The sequence below is a fragment of the Salvelinus alpinus genome, chromosome 19 (genome assembly GCF_045679555.1).
Source record: "Salvelinus alpinus chromosome 19, SLU_Salpinus.1, whole genome shotgun sequence".
NCBI classification, from domain to species: domain Eukaryota; kingdom Metazoa; phylum Chordata; class Actinopteri; order Salmoniformes; family Salmonidae; genus Salvelinus; species Salvelinus alpinus.
This window is the reverse complement of record NC_092104.1, coordinates 17,045,544-17,067,228: the sequence shown is the minus strand read 5'-3', so window position 1 is coordinate 17,067,228 and position 21,685 is coordinate 17,045,544. Positions and strand designations below refer to the sequence as shown.

Genomic DNA, 21,685 nt, shown 5'->3' with positions numbered 1-21,685 from the left:
ATTGAATGCAGTGGAGGCTGCTGAGGGGAGATCGGCTCATGATAATGGCTGGAACGGCGCAAATGGAACGGCATCAAACACCTGGAAACCATGTGTTTGATACCATCCCACTGATTCCGCTCCAGTCATTACCACGAACCTGTTCTCCCAAATTAAGGTGCCACCAACATCCTGTGATTGAATGTAATTTAAAGAGTCTGAGATGTATTTACAGTATATACCGGTGTATTAACCAGATCATCTTTGACCTGCCCCACAGCATGACAACAGCATCATCCACCGTGACTTGAAGGCAGAGAACGTCTTCTACACCTGCAGCACCTGCGTCAAGGTGGGAGACTTCGGATTCAGCACGCTGAGCCGCCGCGACGAGACTCTAAACACCTTCTGCGGCTCCCCGCCCTACGCCGCGCCAGAGCTCTTCCGGGATGAAAATTATCTGGGCGTCTTCGTAGACATCTGGGCTCTGGGCGTCATGCTGTTCTTCATGGTGACAGGAAGCATGCCCTTTAGGGCGGACACGGTTGCCAAGTTGAAGCGCTGTATCCTGGAGGGGGCCTATGTGCTGCCCTCCTGGATACTGGAGCCCTGCCAGAGGCTGATCAGAGGCATCCTCCAGCCCCAGCCCTCAGATCGCTGCAGTGTAGAGCAGATGATGGGCTGTGAGTGGCTGCTGAGTGTAGACTTCCCCCGGGCCATGGAGCCCTTTAAACTGGACCCGTCCTATCTGGCCGAGAGCACACCTTCAGAGTTGGAGGAGGACGAGGCGGAGGTGAGGGGGGCACTGGAGACACTAGGGATCACCACGGAGCATGTCTTGAATAATCAGGGGAAGGACTGTAGGAGTTCTATAACAGGTGTTTATAGGATTCTGTTGCACCGTGCTCACAATAGGCGGGCAGTGGATAGCATGCCTGCGGTTACGCATGTGGTCGGGGCCAGAGTGAGTAAAAAGGACCGGCTAAAGGCGTACCGCAGCTTACGGCACACCTCCAAGCTCTGTGTGATTCTGTGATGAAAAGCCTTTACTCCTATAGTTGAACTTTATTGTATTTTTTTTTCAAACGATTAGAATGTATGTTACTGTGAATGAGGAATGAGATGGTGAATTTTAAATCAGTTTGATTTCTGTCTTCAAATCAAATCAAATGTATTTATATAGCCCTTCGTACATCAGCTGATATCTCAAAGTGCTGTACAGAAACCCAGCCTAAAACCCTTAACAGCAAGCAATGCAGATGTAGAAGCACGGTGGCTAGGAAAAACTCCCTAGAAAGGCCAAAACCTAGGAAGAAACCTAGAGAGGAACCAGGCTATGAGGGGTGGCCAGTCCTCTTCTGGCTGTGCCGGGTGGAGATTATAACAGAACATGGCCAAGATGTTCAAATGTTCATAAATGACCAGCATGGTCAAATAATAATAATCACAGTAGTTGTCGAGGGTGCAGCAAGCCAGCACCTCAGGAGTAAATGTCAGTTGGCTTTTCATAGCCGATCATTAAGAGTATCTCTACCGCTCCTGCGGTCTCTAGAGAGTTGAAAACAGCAGGTCTGGGACAGGTAGCACGTCCGGTGAACAGGTCAGGGTTCCATAGCCGCAGGCAGAACAGTTGAAACTGGAGCAGCAACAGGTGGACTGGGGACAGCAAGGAGTCATCATGCCAGGCCGTCCTGAGGCATGGTCCTAGGGCTCAGGTGCTCCGAGAGAGAGAAAGAAAGAGAGAAAGAGAGAATTAGAGAGAGCATACTTAATTTCACACAGGACACCGGATGAGACAGGAGAAGTACTCCAGATATAACAAACTGACCCTAGCCCCCCGACACATAAACTACTGCAGCATAAATACTGGAGGCTGAGACAGGAGGGGTCAGGAGACACTGTGGCCCCATCCGATGATACCCCCGGACAGGGCCAAACAGGAAGGATATAACCCCACCCACTTTGCCAAAGCACAGCCCCCACACCACTAGAGGGATATCTTCAACCACCAACTTACCATTCTGAGACAAGGCAGAGTATAGCCCACAAAGATTTCCGCCACGGCACAACCCAAGGGGGTCTTGAATGTTGATCGGCAAAACATTCATCGCAGATGCTCTAAGAAAGACTAAAAAAGTCTTCAAGTTGGGATTCAGGTGAGAATTTGTCTTTGTGAGAATATACTTTAGCCTGGGTGCCAGTCTTTCCCTATTTTATCTCACCAGAAAAGGCAAACATGTAACATATGGTTATCCAGCAGACATTTCAAAGGAACCTGGGCGATTCCAGCATAATATTTGCACACAAAATCACAACTTAAATGTCTCACAGAATGGACAAACAAAATATAAATACAATGTTGATGTGTGTGTCTATAGTACCCACCATGTAATCCCCCAAAAATGGACTTCTAAATATTAGCATGTTGGAGAAATAAAGCAAATAAGAAGTGTTCTGGATGTTACATGAAATGCACAACCCACTGGGTACAGACATCAAATCAACGTTTATTCCATGTTGGTTCAAAACTATTTCTTTGAAATGATGTGGAAACAACATTGATTCAACCAGTGTGTGCCCAGTGGTAAGCTTCTTGGAAAGATTAAACACATTAGCAAAATTCTGTGAGTTTGTAAGTCTTAGGTCAAAACATGGATAGCCATTTCGAAGGAAAGGCTTGGCTGAACATAAAAACGCTAGTTTTGAAAAGATTGCAAATTCCATGATTATTTTAGGGTGGAAAACTTATCGTTATGGATGTTACAGAGTCTGAAGGAGACATTCAAATCTTAAAGATTTCGTGATCAAAATCTATCCTAACACATTTGTTGTCATTTGGAATGTTTTTAAAATGTCAGCAGAAGGCATAGTACCTTGGGATTGCGTAATTACAGGTAGCTTGAATAGTATAGGCAGCACCACACCCTAAAGGTAATTATTTTAAGATAGATTAAAATAATTACCTTTGACTCATGTCGTAACTAAAAACATTTTAACAAATCAAAATGTATTTTATATTTCAGATTCTTCAAAGTAGCCACCCTTTGCCTTGATGACAGCTTTGCACACTCTTGGCATTCTCTCAACTAGCTTCATGAGGTAGTCACTTGGAATGCATTTCAATTAACAGCTGTGCCTTGTTTGAAGTTAATTTGTGGAATATCTTTCCTTCTTAATGTGTTTGAGCCAATCAGTTGTGTTGTGAGAAGGTAGAGGTGGTATACAGAAGATAGCCCTATTTGGTAAAATACCAAGTCCATTATGGCAAGAACAGCTCAAATAAGCAAAGGGAAACGACAGTCCATCATTACTTTAAGACATGAAGGTCAGTCAATCTGGGAAATGTCAAACGTTGAAAGTTTTTTCAAGTGCAGTCTCAAAAACCATCAAGCGCTATGAGGAAACTGGCTCTCATGAGGACCACCCCAGAAAAGGAAGACCCAGAGTTACCTCTGCTGCAGAGGATAAGTTCACTAGTTACCAGCCTCAGAAATTGCAGCCCAAATAAATGCTTCACGGAGTTCAAGTAACAGACACATCTCAACATCAACTGTTCAGAGGATACTGCGTGAATCAGGCCTTCATGCTTGAATTGATGCAAAGAAACCACTACTAAAGGACACCAATAAGAAGAAGAGACTTGCTTGGGCCAAGAAGCATGAGCAATGGACATTAGACCGGTGGAAATATGTCCTTTCGTCTGATGAGTCCAAATTTGAGAGTTTTGGTTCCAACCGCCGTGTCTTTCTGAGTAGGTGAACGGATGATCTCTGCATGTGTGGTTCCCACCGTAAAGCATGGAGGAGGAGGTGTTATGATGTGGGGGTGCTTTGCTGGTGACACTGTCGGTAATTTATTTAGAATTCAAGGCACACTTAACCAACATGGCTACCACAGCATTCTGTAGCGATACACCATATCTGGTTTGCGCTTAGTGGGACTACCATTTGTTTTTCAACAGGACAATGACCCAACACACCTCCAGGCTGAGTAAGGGCTATTTGACCAAGAAGGAGAGTGATGGAGTGCTGCATCAGATGACCTGGCCTCCACAATCACCTGACCTCAACCCAATTGAGATGGTTTAGGATGAGTTGGACCACTGAGTGAAGGAAAAACAACCAATAAGTGCTCAGCATATGTGGGAACTCCTTCAAGACTTTTGAAAAAGCATTCCAGGTGAAGCTGGTTGAGAGAATGCCAAGAGTGTGCAAAGCTGTCAACAAGGCAAAGGGTGGCTACATTGAAGAATTTCAAATAGAAAATATATTTTGATTTGTTTAACACTTTGTTGGTTACTACGTGATTCCATATGTGTCCAAACTTTTGACTGGTATGATATATATATTTATATACACACAATACTGATCAAAAGTTTTAGAACACCTACTTTAGGTTACTACATAATTCCATATGTGTTATTTCATAGTTTTGATGTCTTCACTATTATTCAACAATGTAGAAAATAGTAAAAATAAAGAAAATCCCTTGATTGAGTAGGTGTTTTTGACCGGTAGTGCATATCAAAAGTAACCTTTACCAGTTGAATGTAGAATATTTTCTGAAATATTGCAATACAATATGCAAATTTAACAATATACATGTGCCAATCCACTTTTCTGAACACTTGATGAAGTCAGTATTTTTGGGTGGCTTTCATTTGAAAAAGACACTTCAAGACTATTCATAGATTTTTGCTAAATACTTCTCATCTTTCTATCTATAAAACAGTACTGAAATGTATGAGAAATGCACTTCAGAATATATTTTCTGAGAGAATCTTAGCTAGAACACATCATTTTGAAGATAATTTTCGACAACAATTGCTTCAGTAAAAATCTGAAGAATACATCTTAGAACAAGCACACAAAATGTGGGATATGCACAAGCTTCTGAAGCTAAGACAATGTACATCAATATTCATCACATCCACACCTGTTGTGGATGTTACGTATATCATATAATGCTAAAAAAGGATACTGACAATGATGCAGCAATCAACCCCATAAATCTGATGCTGCAATTTCATAAATATATATTTTTTACTTACATAGGCAAGTCAGTTAAGAACCAACTCTTATTTACAATGACGGCCTATCCAAGCCAAACCCAGACAGATGGCATACAGCCTGGATTTAAACTAGGGACTGTAGTGACACCTCTTGCACTGAGATGCAGTGCCTAAGACCACTGTGCCAATCGGGAGCCCAATCACTACATGAAGTGACTGAGCCTTGGTAACCCAGATGTAGCATTGTTGAATGCAGAAAGAGTCTCAGCTAATGAGAATGAAGAATGTGATGATTTCTGTCTTGAATGTTCTATTGCACTTTTCCATGCCTTCGCTTTTCTTTCCAGTTACATTAGGCCAACACCACGACTCAATAGAAAATGTGATCTTCTATTTCATAAATGCATGTCAATGTAATGCTTTGCACTCATTTTCCAGGAATCATGATATAGCCTGAGTGCCGGTCTGTTTGCGCTAAAATGCTTTGGCTTGACGATGAACAATGGAGTTGCCAAGAGCACAAACAGATCTGGGACCAGGCTAGACAACTCCAGGTCAATGGTTGAAATTAACACATTGGCCTATTGGCCTGGTTGGGTTGAAAGTTACTTTGTACACCATACCTCTCAACTCCAAGGATTCGATTTTTTGATTGTTATGATGCCATATTATTGCCCTATATGTCTTGTTAAAATATTAAATACAATTATGAAATGCTACGTTTGTTCTCTTGTAATGTTTTGATAAACTTGACTTGTGTTTTTTACTAAACTTTTTGTAAAGTTCCTTTGTGGTTAATGAGTTTATATTATGGAAAATAAAGATGCTGAAGGTACTGTGATAAGAAACGACCCTTGTCTTACTTTCACTTTAACTGAGGAGGACATGAAGCGTAAGCCTAATTTGTATGCTCTCTTCACACATCTCAATATTTTTTTGAAGAAACTAAAATATCAAACATGAGAAATGGCATTGTGTCATATCAACATCCACTTCATTAGCAGCACATCTCGTCCCAGCAGCACACACCATACTACATTTCCCATAAGGACAAGGGCGAAATCTTACACTTGTCTTTACTGATGACGCAATAACTGTCTTGTTGGAAGGTGATTTAATCTGTGTACCAGACAGAAACTTCGAAGAGACAACAAGAAAAATAATTGCACTGACTCACACGAATGCTATCCTACCTTATCAGGCTGTATACTGAGAAAGGTAAGAACATTTGAGGCATGAGAAATGGATGCTTTTTATTTGATTCGTAAATGAAAACATACAACGACCACGCCCTCTCAGCAACATTTGCTCATAGGAATCTATCGTGTTTGCTTTTTTTTCAAACAAACCAGCTCATTGTTCTATCTGTGGCCGACGTGTGCAGTTAATTATGACCATCGATTCTTCATATTTAATGGAGATGTAATTTATCAAATTGGTTGGCCATGGAGCGTGCATTGCATTGGCTGGTCAGCTAAGCAGAAAATCATATTTTTTCAAACAAACTCTTGATTAGCTATCTTGCTAGCTAATCTGATTGCCCAGTGCCTACCTACTAGCTAACTACTCATCCTTGTGCCTGTCACTGTCAGTGCATCGTGTCTATGCAAACAATGCTCTTGTAGCTAGCTAGGTAACGTTAGCAAGATAAACTACCAGGACAATGACAATGTAACGTAAACTGGCTACCCTCTTAGCTAACTTGCTAACCTCCAGCCTACTGAGTATAGAAACTGGTGTTAAAATAGTTTACTAGCTCGATTGACAGCATTATGGTATGTAGCTAATTAACTTGAAATGTAACTACTTTATCCATATTTGAAGTGCAATGTTTGTGTCTTCTATACTAACATTTGTGGGCTCACTCCTGCTTGTTTTGTTGATTCTCGTGTGACAAAAGGGGAAAGTGGGCGGGGCGAAGTATAGGAATGCGCTCGTTCATGGAGTGATGTCTAGAAGGGATACAGCTTTTGTCAAAATTTACTTTTCGTAGCAGGTTTAGGAGAATTTACGCAGCAGGTTAGGAAAAGGGTAAGGAGTTAGCTAAAATATATAAAAACAACTTTTGACATAAAATTTGACAAAAGCTGCATCTCATCTAGACATGACCTGCATCTGCTGTGTACTGTGTGGTAGCTGCCAAACACTAGGACGTGGCAACTCTCAATGCAGTCTCTCTTAAGAAAACCTCCTGTCCAGAAATGACATGTTAACGATAGTTATAATTCAGTTATATATTGTAGGATATTCCTACTTACCTATTACTTTAACAAATCAATTAGTTCTGTCTCATTGTTTTTCCAGAATGTATTTATTTATTGCTGATTGTGTTTGCCAGATGTCAGTCACTGAGGATGTTCCTGATATGGATGGGGCGGATCTTCTGGGGATCCTGTTCCAGGAAGGAGATACGGGAGTTAACGACCCCGTCTTCCCATATGGAAGTGGGCTAGAAAACTGGCTCTCTGAGCAAGATGTATGTCTCCCACTCAGGAATAACACTGTTTTATGTTTACTAACCGGTAATAGTTTGATTGACAGGAAACAAACCTTTCATTTAAAGGCATGTCGTACTAGTAAAGCAGAAGTAGTTTGTTATTGAATTACATCAAAATGTGACACTTCCTTATTTTAAAGCAGAGGAACTCTATTTCACAATAATTGTTCTTTGTGAGATAAACGAGTCATGTTGAATATAATGGACACTAACTTCCTGCTGTATTGTAGATGCTGACAGGCATGGACACTGAGGACTTCCTGTCCAGCTTGCTTGAGGGAGAAAACAACATGGCCACCTCCTGTCTCTCCCACTCTCCACAGGGCAGCGATAGCGGCATCTCTGAAGACAGCAGCACTGGCGGCATAGTCGGACAGAATTTCCTGGCCTTCACCAGTTCCCAGGGGAGTGACGGTGACCCTGCGCCCAGCCCAGGGTACTCCCAGTCCAGCCCAGACTACTCCAACAATCGCCTGATTGCCCTGGAGCTCCAGGCTGAGAACCCTCAAGCCCTGACCGTGCAGACAGACCACAGCTACTATCTGCTCCAGGAAGAGGACATGGATGCTCTACAGAGCGTGAGGGCAGAGAAGCTGGATATGGATGTCTTTATTGATCTGGGTAAGTGTTGATCTAGACCTTTATACTTGGCTAACAGGTTCATAGCTTTGGGTGGTATGAAGGAGTAGTTGCATGACAACAATGGCCGTTGACAGTTCAATTAATTGAATAGTTTGTTGGTAGTTTGAGCATCTGCAGACTAACTCTAGGGGGCTACACATGAAGGGGTTCCCAGGTGTGTAACCATACACTGCCCCCAGCCCAGCTGGTCATGAATCCTGAAGAATGTAGTACGCCAGCCAATCAGCAATCAGATGATCAGTTAGGTGGAATTAGGTGGTGCCGGTCTTTCTTTTTCCCATGCTTTTGAGATTAATTTCAGCCGATTTGAGTTCAGAGTCACTTGACTCATCCTTGGATTAGAACATTTCACAGAAATATCCTTGTAAGGTTCCATAACTTTACTGTTCATGTGAGACAATAAAGATCTGGTGTTCTCTCGTGTTCATCAGATGACCTGGACAGTGAGGGGATGGAAATGGAACAGGATTATTCCAGTGAAGAACTACCCTGCACTTTTTCCATAGAGGACTCTACACAGGACAACCAAGCGGATCTGGTGAGCTTCACTTAGTTTCACATCATCAAATGGGTATTATAGACGAGAAAAGCAGAAGCACTATTGTCAAACCCAAAGATCAAACACGTATTTAATATGCTTGTCAAACTTATTCTCATTGTTTTAATAAGAATGGCATTAACTGTACTTGAGTTCATGAAAAATGTAAATTTCACAAGACATAATCTTACAGTTTTGTCGCCACCCCGTGGCAAAGTTATGTAACTGCTGAAGATCTGTTGAAGGCCTCGTCTCTTAAAAATGTCTGTTTTCTTCCCTTCAGTTCCAGTTCAAGGAGATCATCCTGACCGATGAGGAAAAGAGACTTCTTGTTAAAGAAGGAGCAGCCATACCGTCTTGCATGCCTCTTACTAAGGTCATTTCCTCCAGTTATTACAAGTGTTTGTTGACACTGTGGAGACCACCGAAACCATTGTGAACTTTGGTCCAAATGCCATACACTCCTTAAGAATGACAAAGCCAGATGATGGTGTTATCCAAGGACAGGGCAGACAATGGCTAATGAGGTTCACAAGGGAGATGTGACACTAGGTACTTTGTAGCTGCCTTAGTATTGAGGCTGCTAATATCAAGGGATAGCCAATGACTAGTGAACAGAATATGTCTATTAAATTACTCCTGTCTCCTGCAGAAACAATTCCAATCACACTAAATGAGAACTTCCCAGACAGCTTGTTTGTCTCTAGCAGTGAGACCACAGACTGCTCCTCAGCACTGTGTACATTACCATGTCAATTGAGTAGTCTGTCTTTCGCTGTCTCAGACTGAGGAGAGGACACTGAAGAGGGTGAGGAGAAAGATCCGCAACAAGCAGTCGGCCCAGGAGAGTAGGAAGAAGAAGAAGGTGTATGTGGATGGCCTGGAGAACAGGTGAGAGAGGGAATGGATGGAGAGATTTCTGAAAATGAAATCAAAGGCACACAGTGCATTAGTCATTATATGATTTAGACTATTTCACTTCACCAACGTTTAGCCTGCTGTGTCTTCATTGGGTCAAAAGGTGTTTGTTTTAAATAAAGTTTGGTTGGTTGACTGAGTGTATTGCTGATTGGTCCCTAGGGTTTCCATCTGCACTGCTCACAACCAGGATCTGCAGAAGAAGGTCCAACTGCTGCAGAAGCAAAACATGTAAGACGCCACTATTGCCATTACCATGATTATGGAACAACTGTTCTTATGTATGATACGCATCTGAGAATGAATTTACATTTTTACATTTACATTTTTAGTCATTTAGCAGACGCTCTTATCCAGAGCGACTTACAGTAGAGTGCATACATTTTATTACATTTTTACATACTGAGACAAGGATATCCCTACCGGCCAAGAGCAGACGCTCTTATCCAGAGCGACTTACAGTAGAGTGCATACATTTTATTACATTTTTTACATACTGAGACAAGGATATCCCTACCAGCCAAACCCTCCCTACCGGCCAAACCCTCCCTAACCCGGACGACGCTATGCCAACTGTGCGTCGCCCCACGGATCTCCCGGTTGCGGCCGGCTGCGACAGAGCCTGGGCGCGAACCCAGCCTGGGCGCAGCTAGCACTGCGCCACCCGGGAGTGAATGAATGACGTTTGTAGACTAGTATTGTTCATTGAGAAAAATGTTTCTGATGGTTATTATTATTCCCCCCCCCCGTCTAGGTCTCTAATAGAGCAGCTGAGGAAGCTGCAGGGCATGATGAAGATGTCTACCATGAAGACAACCACCACCAGCACATGTGTCATGGTAAGAGGACTAACACACAGAGTAGAGCTTAACCCTCACACCACTTCATGGCCTCTGTTTGGCATGCTGGGAATTAGAGCTTGTAGTAATTTACTGGTACTGAAAGAATCTCACAAGTTTATGTCTGCAGATGTATTTGGTTGACAGTTTGGTTGTCAATCTTTTCCAAATTGAAGTTAAACTTTGTTAACACGGTGTGTGCTGAGGTGACTTGCTACATCCTGTTCTTTCAGGGTGCCAGCTCAGCCTGTATGTTGACATTATTATAAATGATTGGGACATTATAGTAATATCAACCCAGATTGAGGCTTGATTATGTTTTTCATATGGTGCTCCAGATTTAGCTCATTGGTTTTAAGTGTCTCCCACTTAAGGACCAGGAGTGGATGTACTGTACTAGTGTACTATTGAGGCTAAAGCCATTATATTGTCCCACTGCCAAATAATGGTATGTTGGAACAATAAACCAACAAGTACTTACGCTTTAGTTAATAAAGACTGGAGCCTTGCTTGGGTCTATAATGAGAAGAATGATATTCTTATACAAGACTATTTTATTTTAGCATAGAAAAACTAATGGAAGATATATATTTTTAAATTACGCAAATACTTCTTGCATAATTCTTTGTAGACGGATGTACCTCATGTATTGGGTTTGTAAGCCTAGGTTGCACACATTTGTCAGCTTTCTTACAGTTTTCTCTTCTCTCTGCTCAGGTGTTCCTGCTGTCTTTCTGCCTCATCGTCTTCCCCTCTGTCAACCCGTTTGGCCGCAGCCCTGGACAGAAGGAGATATACACCCCCTCCTCCGGTAAGTTAAAAAAACGAGGATGGTCTGAAATGCTAAAGCTATGTTTAAAAAATAATATGAATAAAATGTTCTTCTGTTCAAAATAGCTCTTTATTCTTTAACTTCTCTAGGATAGGGGGCAGCATTTGGAATTTTGGATGAAAAGCATGCCCAAATTAAACTGCCTGCTACTCAGGCCCAGAAGCTAAGATATGCATATTATTAGTAGATTTGGATAGAAAACACTCTGAAGTTTCTAAAACTGTTTGAATCATGTCTTTGAATCATGTCTGTGAGTATATCAGAACTTATTTGGCAGGCGAAACCCCGAGGACAAATCATTCAGATTTTATTTTTGAGGTCACTCTCTTTTCAATGAGTTTTCTTTGGGAATCCAGATTTCTAATCGACTTTCTTGCAGTTCCTATCGCTTCCACTGGATGTCAACAGTCTTTAGAAATTGGTTGAGGTTTTTCCTTTGAGAAATGAAGAAGTAGCACTGTTCAGAACAAGGCTAGAGGGAAGTGTAATCTTTGTTAGAGGTGCGTTACACATTGTTTTCCTCCGGTATTGAACACAGTATATCCAGTCTTAAATTTTGTTGTATTAGGAAGTAGTTTGAAATGTTTGGACAAAGCTTACAGGTAACTTTTGTAGTCATGTTGCGCAAATATCTTTAATTCTGCGTTTTGTGTCGCGCCTGGAGGGTTGATATATTATGGTCTGTGTTTGTTTGCTGGGGTGCTGTCCTCAGATAATAGCATCGTTGCTTTCGCCGTAAAGCCTTTTTGAAATCTGACACGTTGGCTGAATTCACAACAAGTGTAGCTTTAATTTGGTGTATTGCATGTGTGATTTTATGAAAGTTAAATTTTTATAGTAATTTATTTGAATTTGGCGCTCTGCATTTTCACTGGATGTTGGCCAGTTGGGACGCTAGCGTCCCACATATCCCAGAGAGGTTAAAGTAATGTTATGTATACAACAATAAATAACATCTAAAATTCTTAACAAATATTTCCTGTCTCTTCCCGTTATTAACTTCATATGGCTGTAATCCCGCTAACGGGATCGATATGACAACAGCCAGTCGAAGTGCAGGGCGCCAAATTCAAAAGGCAGAAATCTCATAATTAAAATTCCTCAAACATACATGTATCTTATATCATTTTAAAGGTAATCTTGTTGTTAATCCCACCAAAGTGTCCGATTTCAAATATGCTTTTCAGCAAAAGCACTACAAACGATTATGTTAGGTCACCACCAAACCACAATAAGCACAGCCAGTTTGCCAGCGATAGATAGCTTTCACAAAAAGCAGAAATAGAGATAAAATTAATCACTAACCTTTGATCTTCATCAGATGACACTCATAGGACTTCATGTTACACAATACATGTATGTTTTGTCATATTTATATAAAAAAAATCTGATTGGCGCGTTACATTCACTAGTTCCAAAAACATCAAGTGATTTTGCATAGCCACATCGTTTCAACAGAAATACTCATCATAAATGTAGATGATAATACAAGTTATACACATGGAATTATAGATATACCTCTCCTTAATGCAACCGCTGTGTCAGATTTCAAAAAAACTTTACGGAAAAAGTAAACCATGCAATAATCTGAGACGGCGCTCAGAACAATAGCCAAATTAGCCGCCATGTTGGAGTCAACAGAAACCAGAAAATACATGATAAATGTTTCCTTACCTTTGATGATATTCATCAGAATGCATTCCCAGGAATCCCAGGTCCACAATAAATGCTTGATTTTGTTCGATAATGTCCGTTATTTATGTCCAATTAGTTACTTTGGTTAGCGCGTTTGGTTAACAATTCCAAAGTCACAAAGCGCGTCCACTATAACGTGACAATGTCCAAAAGTTCCATAACAGTCAGTAGAAACATGTCAAACGATGTACTGAATCAATCTTTAGAATGTTGTTAACATCTTGAATAACGTTCCAACCGGAGAATTACATTGACTTCTGTTGAGCGATGGAACGGAGCTGCCTATCACGTGAACGCGCGTGGTCAAAGCATGGTCAGCTCGTGGCAGTGGTGACTAATTCCTGTCTACTTCGGCCCCCCTTCACATTAGAGTCATCAGACAAAGTTCTATTGACTGTTGACATCTAGTGGAAGCCGTAGGAAGTGAAACCTCATCCATATCTCGCTGTAATTTCAATGAGAGCTTGGTTGAAAATCTGCCACCCCCAGAAAAAATCCAAACAGGAAGTGGAACTTCTCAGGTTTTTGCCTGCCATATGAGTTCTGTTATACTCACAGACATAATTCAAACAGTTGTAGAAACGTCAGAGTGTTTTCTATCATATACTAATAATAATATGCAAATATTAGCAACTATGACTGAGGAGCAGGCCGTTTACTCTGGGCACCTCTGTGCACCTTTCATCCAAGCTACTCAATACTGACCCTGCAGCCATAAGAAGACGAGTGCTGTATTTAAGATTCAAGCAGATGTTAAACCTTTCCCCTCTCTTGTAGTTGTCTCCAGGACCCTGCGCTCTGTTGCTGTTGATGACACCCCATACCCTCTGCCCCTGGCTTACTCTGAGCCTGGGGAGGAAGTAGATGATGCTGAGCCTCCCCCTCTCAGTCTCCTCCTAGTGGCCAAGGTGGAGAACACCAAGGCCATGTTCACTGGTGGGCAGAACCACACACCAGACTACCAGAAAGTGGAGCAGTCTGAATCTGAGAGTGGGTTCAACAGCAACTCGTCTGCAGACTTCCCCAGTCCTGGTCAGGCCGAGCTGAAGCCGGGGGCCGGACCCGGGGCTGGGGGCCTGCAGGAGGGATCCAGGGATCCAGTGGGAACGGCTGTGGCTTATGAGGTTCCAGGGACCAAGGAGAACTGGACTGACAGGAAGCCTACATCCATCATTATACAGCAACACCGCTCGGACGAGATGTAAACAGAAGAGCTGGTGGTGAATGAACTAAAGAAGGGAATGGTGGGAGAGGGTTAATTAAAGGTTTCAGTCGTTATTGATCATGTTAATTGAAACTTGGTGGATGAAGAGAAAAGGGTATTGGGACGTTTTGTTATTACAGTATCCTCTGTCTTTACCTGATTGTCCTCCTTTTCCTGGTAATACTACTGTTCTTCTTGGAGCACTTTGTTCTAATGCCTTGTTCAAGTGCTAGAATGGACTGCTGAGATTTCCATTGTTATGCATAGTCATCATCCTCTCATCGAGGGGAAAAAGCGCACTATGAAAATGAGTAGTAATGTGTTGACATCCCATGATTGCTGAAGACTTTCTAAAACCTGAATTCTCTATTGAAAAACAAAACAAACTGACAACAGTTAATTCTGTCCACCTGTGTGGTGCATCTCCAGCATGTGTTGATATGTACCTTGCTAGCGATTTACCAGTTCCTTTCATAGTGTATAGTTAAGTTCTCTGTTAGTTTGAACAGTCAACATCCATAGTATAAATGCATTCTCATGATTCTAGATCAAAACTGTTGATCTGTATACACTGCTTTAGCCATTGCAGGACATTTGGCCATTTTAGATTTTGTGTAAAAAAATATATATATATATATATGTATTTCCCTTGTAACAAGGGTATTCGTGCTTTCTTTGATTTGTTTTGCTTTTGGTACAAATTTAAATATGACAAATAGTGCTCTGTAATTAATCCCCATTTTCAGGAGCCAGTGGCTGAACCATTTTCACAAGTTTAGACCTTTTTAGTTAAGAGCTGTTTCAGTCCTTTATCCAGTGGTTCACAGTCTGGACCTGTTTTTACCCCTGTACACCTCTGGATACCTTTCAAAGTCTGTGTCATATGGAGAGGTGAACATTTAACATATGTTAATTCAGTGTTGCAGTTTAACTATTCTCAAATGTAATGACCTGTCAGTCCATTCAGTGAGGCATTTTTGTTAGTATTAGAGTACATTGTGTATTTTCTGGGTTATCAGTGATTTATGAAGTCTAAATGGTATTGGAACATTTGGTTATTTTTGTACCTATCAAAGAGATTTAATTTGGCTTAATCAGGTTAAAAGAAATCACTAATCCCGGTTTGAAATGTAAATCGGACGGAATGATTGTAATGTGCGTTTTCAACTCTTATTGTTTGACACTGATCGTCATTAAAAGTCCCTTTTTTTTAGAGCTTTGTTAAAATGTGGCTACAATAATTGCGTTATGTACATGTTACGATGTCACACCCACCGAAAGCTTTAAAAGGTGAGCGCACCAATCATTTGGTATAGTCTATGAAAATGCCCAAACGGAGATGCTCCTCAGCCTGTGCCGTCCACAGAAGGCGCAGGTCTGCATGGAAGGCGCCAGGACCCGGCTCTTGCCTTTTGGATGCCACCCAGCCCACCTCCCAGTAAAAAAATGTAGTGGCCCCCTTAACGGTGGAAAGAATTTTAAAGTTAATTTCCTGCAATTCTACACATAGGGTTTAGAGAAAGCTTTGCGGTTTTAAAGCCAGATTCCTTCAATTCTACACATTTTGTAATGACTCATGCCAATATATATGTGAGAATGTTTTAAAAAATCAATGAGGGCCCTCTGCGGCCATAATTACTACAAGTTTACATAGCTGGCTAGACTAACTACCAATCCAAAAAAAATGGTTAGCTGAAATGGCTAATTGACTATCAGTTACTGACATAAGATAACTGCTGATGCAATAACACATTTTGAAATTGCACCTGGTGTATACTCTTCTTACTCTCAATAGTAAGTTGAGACCCAGACTGAACTCCATAAGTGACCGCTTATGCCTGGAACCGGCCCTGGAAGGTGTGGAGGCAGGAGGAGACGTTATATTTAACCTTTAGGCTACCTATCACCACCACCTGGCTTCTATTTGCTTTTTGGGCTGCTAATCTCAAATATGAGGGCTTTGAATTGACATTGACAAATTGTTATTATTTGATGGTTCCATTTTTGTTTTAGTCAATTGGGAAATAAGAGCTATTGGGCCAACTATGTTTTTAAGTTAGACATTCAATTCCATTTTTTAAACACAGTATACATGTAGAAATTGTTAGAACAAATAGAATGATATTGAGGCTATCATGTCAACTGCCATTCATCATGTCAAACATTTTCAAGGTTGGTTTGACCATGTCAGCAAGGGATTGCAAGAGCACAAACAGATTTGGGACCATTAAAGCTGGCCCAATTTTCAACATTTGTAGGCTACTTCACTTGAAAGATGATGGAGTGATGAAAGGATGTATGATGGTGGATGGAGGGATGGAGGGAATTAAGGATAGTGTGTGATAGCATCATTGATTCAACACTCATACCAGAAGAGAGAATAACAGCACATGATTATCACTTTCTGTAAGGAACATGACTCACAATGGAGTGTCATCATCTTTGTTATTCAGCAAACTTTGACTGGTTTTATAGGGGAATGGTCATTCTCATGTACTACCACCAAGGGGCGACTTCTGCACAGTTTTACCATTATGCATCCTTTGACTAATGCCCAACACCGTGTAAAGGGTGGCCTGCCCATGTTAGCTTATATTGTATATCAGATCTAATAATAGTCACTGTATTATAATAACACTTTAATCCTATGTATTATCTAACTTTCTATTGGTTTGCGTTTGAGAAGCCTAATCAGACTAAATGTGCGTAGGCCTGTAGCCTGTAGTAGACTAAGTGTTTGGAGGCAATCGCAGACAGAGACAACTGACGATGCACTCTATGAATAGGTTAGGCTAAATTAATATTTATAAAGAAAACATAAAAATAGTCCTAGTGGAGTCCCTATAGGATTAGCCGTAAATTGCATTCCAATTGCAGTGTGCGGTAGGCCAGAGCTAATAGTTAGGGATCGATTCAATCCATAATGCTGAATATCAGCTTTGTAGCGCTATTGATATTTACAGGAAATGTTCCCGCATTAGCGGAGACTGCATTCACGGTAAATGCTGCATATGTCGGAAATTACCTTTAAATTTCAAGCATGCTATTAGTGCTGAACTTTGGCGAGCCAATGAGATTGGCCTATCGAGTCTTTTTTCATGCTCTGACAGATTACTGAAAAGAGTGGATAGGTAAAACGTATCAATCAAACAATCAATCAGAATGAGCGCATGCATCTGTCCGCATCGGTTTCAGTTGACTCCCACCACACACACACACACACACACACACACACACACACACACACACACTGCCTCCACCGAGCCCCCGTCCTCATCTTGAAAGAACAGGAGGCAGGTGGGGCACGCGCCTATTATTCTGACAGAGCCGCTTTTGTATTGGCGATAAAACGCCACGCGCCAAGAAGGGCAATTATATGCTTGCTCCCTCAGACGCGAAACAAAACACAGGCGTGTGCCGGGTGCAAGCTGTTGTCCTCCGCTTGTCATTGTCCCGTGAAAAAAACGTTTATTTTTCAGTAAGCGACACTGCTAAAATTAGTATTGGAGCCAATAACAACTTTATGGAACTAGATATGGCATAAGTTTTATATTTGACATTGCTGTAAGTAGCCTATATCAACATCTTTACGTTTGGTTTTAGTGCAATCGTAAAAAAAATCGTCCATGACCATTTGCATAAGTAAAAGCATTGCACATATAAAACAAGGTGGAGGCTAAGAGGCACTAAAATGCACACATGTTCAGGGAGTGCATAACAATTATACAACTCAACAAAATATAACAGGTTAGAAGCTTGATTCAGTTACAGCTCATCAAGGCTCGTTGCTCTTTGCGGTGATATGTTTTCAAATCGACAGAAAGGGGGACTTTTAGTTTTTCACAGTACTGATGTTGACAACAAGCCAAGAGTGAGGTGGGGGAGATTTCTTGTAACATTGTAATCCTACCCCCACTTGGGGTCGTCAAGAAACGCTACTGTAACACGTTGGAGTCGTCACATACCCTAAGCACATCACCACAGTCAGGAGGGGAAACCACGCCTCTTGCCGAGAAACTCCGCTGCCCTGATATATAAGCACTGAAGGACTGCCATACCTCAGAATAACGCAAGAACTACTGGTGAACACCGAATCTGTATCTGTCTGTATCTATCTGTCTATTCTTTAACAATCCCGATACACACTTGGATTACAATCATGACACTGGAACTGGAAGAGATCTTTGGACAGGAGAGCGCACTCGACACCACTGATAGGTAAATACACATTTTAACATTCTTAATACGAATGCAAACCTAGGCTACAGTAGTCGGAAATGTTTGATAATGTTTTACTTACTATGTAATGACTTTATAATAATACCGGTGTCTTTTTTTCGTCTTCAGAGTGCAAAGTGCAGGCACAGCCCTGGAGGAGTTGTTGGTGTCTGCAAAGAAGCAGGACTACCTTACGGTTGGAGTCTACGAGTCTGCCAAAATTATGAATGTGTAAGTACACCCCTATTGTTTTATATGTCATGCAGAATAATTATTCATGCACAGATATGCTACATAGCCAAGTCTACAATTGCATAGGACCGGCTTCTAAACAGCTACTATTGTTCATGCCAACAGTGATCCAGACAATGTGGCATTCTGCGTTCTGGCGACAGACGAGGAGTACGAATGCGACATCGCTCTCCAGATCCACTTCACCCTCATCCAGGCTTTCTGCTTCGATAACGACATAAACGTGGTACGCGTTAACGATATCGAGCGCCTGGCTGACCTCGTGGGCACAGAAGAGGCCGGCGAACCCAAGGACGCACATTGCATTCTTGTCACGGTACGTCCTGATCTACCGGTTTGAACACGAGTCATCCAGTCAGCATATTTTCCCCGTGCGCATAGTTATTGCGTATAACAGTCGCCCTGTGCGCTGTCAAAGCAATCTGTCAATGCAATCAGAATGTCAATTCAATCTAATTCGATATTATATAGTTTAGCTGTCTATCTGATGTCATTGTCATGATTCTAATCATCTCTCCCTCTCTTTCTCACAGAGCCCTGGTGCTGAGTCATGGAAAGACCCTGCTCTGGACAAACTGCATCTGTTTTGTGAGGAGAGCCGCAGTGTATATGACTGGGTTCCCACCATCACTCTCCCTGAACGCTGAACAACCAACCCTCTGCATGCTTCATTTGTTGATGATGAAGATGATGAAGAGAGCATAAAATGACCGGAACCTCAGGGTTTGAAGTCTGCCTATTGGAATACACGGCTGTGGCTGTAACCCAGGACTCAATGTGCAGTCTGGGATGGCAGTGCAGGTTTTGGATTACCCTGTGGAGGGGTCAGGGCTCACATGTGGACTGGCTCAGGTGTATGTGGACTGGGCCCATGTCATGTCATTAAAGCCCGGACCAGGGTGAGGAGTTGAACTGGACTGGACTCTGCAGTACATAGATCATGATCCTATAGCTGCCCTGACAAGGGCCAATGGTAAGGGGTGAACTGAGGAGATCGTCAGAGAAAGAAGGAGAAGGGAGAAGAAACGGATGAGTGAAAATGTGTAACATGGCTGGATGTAAGGTGGTGGCAGAAAGACGTGTGAAAGAAGGTGAATAACACAAGAGAAAGGAAAATATTGGACTTTTCTAAAGCCAATGGGCAATGCCCGGATTGAAACTCAAACATTCACTTTCTTAACATTATTATTTTCTTTATTATGTTTGCTGTCAAATGATGCTAAAACACATGCAACGTTGTTCTGTTTGTTATGAAACTGTAAAAGCATTTTACACAATTTCTTAATAAATGCTTTAAACTTTACTCAAGTTCTGTGCAAAAGTTATTGTCCTGTGCAGTCATCACCAGGGATGAGCAGTTTGCACTCATTGGACCCAGTCTCCGATAGAGTGGAATCTGATAGGATTAACCTGCTGCAGAGTGGCTTCTGATTGAACAGAGATAGCTGAGGCAGGAAGTGTGGCACAAAGAACCCCAGGCTGCAGCAAAGAAAGCAAGATAGAGAGAGGGGGGAAGGGGGTGGGGTGACAGAGAGAGCGAGTAACAGAAGGGGAGGGTAAGAATGGTAGAGGGAGGGAGTAAGTTGCAACACAATAGCAGTTCAGATACATGCTTTTTCAGACAGACAGTGACCTTTCCCATCCCATATACCAGCTGCTTACTGCGACAGCTTGCACGACCGCCGGAGCCAGGAACCAGGGCTGTGGGCCAGCGGGCTGGGGGGTGAGAGGGCTGGGGGAAAGGGGCTTGGGCCTGGGCCTCTCTTTTGTCTCCAGAGCATGGCTTCTGCACTGTCAGTGAGGTGCTGGTGGTGCGTGTGTGTGTGGCTGGGGAGGATTGTGTGTCCAGAAAAGTGTGCAAACTGGATTTTGTGAGGAAATCATGAAGTTAACTTGCAAACACTATCTATAACTGACAGGGATTGAATGCTTTTAGGAAATAGCAACGCACACTTGTACATCCTGAGTGACAGATTTCACAGATGCTGTAGCTATTGTAAAGGAAAGATTCAAACTTTTTCAAGAGGGAAAGTGAGTGTAGCTCTGAGTAATCAGCACATTGTTCCAGTAAAACACACACCTTGACATGACAGGAAATGGTTTTTAGAGTCACGATTGGGCCATGTTACTTGGAAAGCGGGCCAGGCGGTCACAGGAAAGGAGGTTGAGGTGTGGGCTTGAGCTGACACTAAACAATGTTCCACATCAAAGAGTCTGGCTATTTCGCATTATATTCTAGGTAAACAGAATGGCCTTGGCTAGTAGCATTTCATTGATAATTGTTGGAAAGCTCCCTGACCCAGTTTAGATGGGGCCGTATACGATTGCCTTTAATGAAATGTTAGATCCTAGGAGAATAAGCTACCTTCCTTGGAAATTAGATAGTATCTTAACAAGACCTATCAAGGTGAAATGAAAACAAAGGATCACTGCTACTGTTGTTGGCTGAGTGGAGAAACGGCTCCTTTGTGCCAAGAAAAAAAAATTGTCTGTTCAGCTCCTCTCTTTACAGGTGCATCATGTGGCCAGTGTGGGGAAGAAGTGTCTGTTGGCTGGAATATAGAGCTCCAGCTGAAGAACAGACAGACAGGCTGTTTTTGTGGTTTACTAAAAGGTTCCCTCCTCGTGCTGCTTTCCGTTTTGTTCCACTAAACCCCCTGCAGCAACAGGCATCCTTTAAGATAGACACATACTGACTGTCTATGCTGAGATCTGTGCTAGATGGAGAGGGAGAGAAAGTAAAACAGAGATGGAGAGTTATCAGCCAGTTGGTTAGTCCAGACACTGTTCTCCCTCCCTGTGTGAAAGCTTAAAGGTCTCTAAACAATAACTATCTAAAGATGTACTATCTATCTATCTATCTATCTATCTATCTATCTATCTATCTATCTATCTATCTATCTATCTATCTATCTATCTATCTATCTATCTATTCAATTCAATTCAATTCAATTCAATGGGCTTTATTGGCATGGGAAACATGTGTTAACATTGCCAAAGCAAGTGAGGTAGATATTATACAAAAGTGAAATAAACAATACAAATTAACAGTAAACATTA

The 21,685-nt window shown here is 41.9% G+C and overlaps 3 protein-coding genes across 6 annotated transcripts in view; all 3 read left to right on the top strand.

The window, feature by feature from the left end:
- Positions 1-4,185, top strand: part of LOC139545066 (serine/threonine-protein kinase NIM1-like) — a 34,743-nt gene extending 30,558 nt beyond the window's left edge. The window contains exon 7 of the mRNA XM_071352447.1: positions 260-4,185. Within this exon, the coding sequence (XP_071208548.1) occupies positions 260-1,015 (756 nt within the window). The 3' untranslated portion in view covers positions 1,016-4,185. The remainder of the gene's footprint in view (positions 1-259) is intronic.
- A 1,880-nt stretch (positions 4,186-6,065) lies between these two features.
- Positions 6,066-15,368, top strand: LOC139545065 (cyclic AMP-responsive element-binding protein 3-like). Of its 4 annotated transcripts, none has more exons than XM_071352446.1 (10): positions 6,066-6,208; positions 7,329-7,466; positions 7,811-8,108; positions 8,561-8,667; positions 8,951-9,043; positions 9,452-9,558; positions 9,748-9,816; positions 10,340-10,424; positions 11,142-11,235; positions 13,729-15,368. In XM_071352446.1, the coding sequence occupies exons 2-10, from the start codon at positions 7,329-7,331 to the stop codon at positions 14,154-14,156; spliced, it is 1,419 nt and encodes a 472-aa protein (XP_071208547.1). In that variant the 5' UTR covers positions 6,066-6,208; the 3' UTR covers positions 14,157-15,368. The 4 variants fall into 4 exon arrangements, with proteins under 4 accessions (XP_071208547.1, XP_071208545.1, XP_071208546.1 ...); XM_071352444.1 differs by having other exon boundaries at positions 6,069-6,208; positions 7,718-8,108; XM_071352445.1 differs by lacking the exon at positions 6,066-6,208 and adding an exon at positions 6,647-6,765.
- Positions 15,369-18,209: 2,841 nt separating this feature from the next.
- LOC139545064 (growth arrest and DNA damage-inducible protein GADD45 gamma-like) lies at positions 18,210-19,928 on the top strand. Its single transcript, XM_071352441.1, has 4 exons — positions 18,210-18,373; positions 18,503-18,604; positions 18,731-18,941; positions 19,159-19,928. The coding sequence occupies exons 1-4, from the start codon at positions 18,315-18,317 to the stop codon at positions 19,270-19,272; spliced, it is 486 nt and encodes a 161-aa protein (XP_071208542.1). The 5' UTR covers positions 18,210-18,314; the 3' UTR covers positions 19,273-19,928.
- Positions 19,929-21,685: the final 1,757 nt, after the last annotated feature.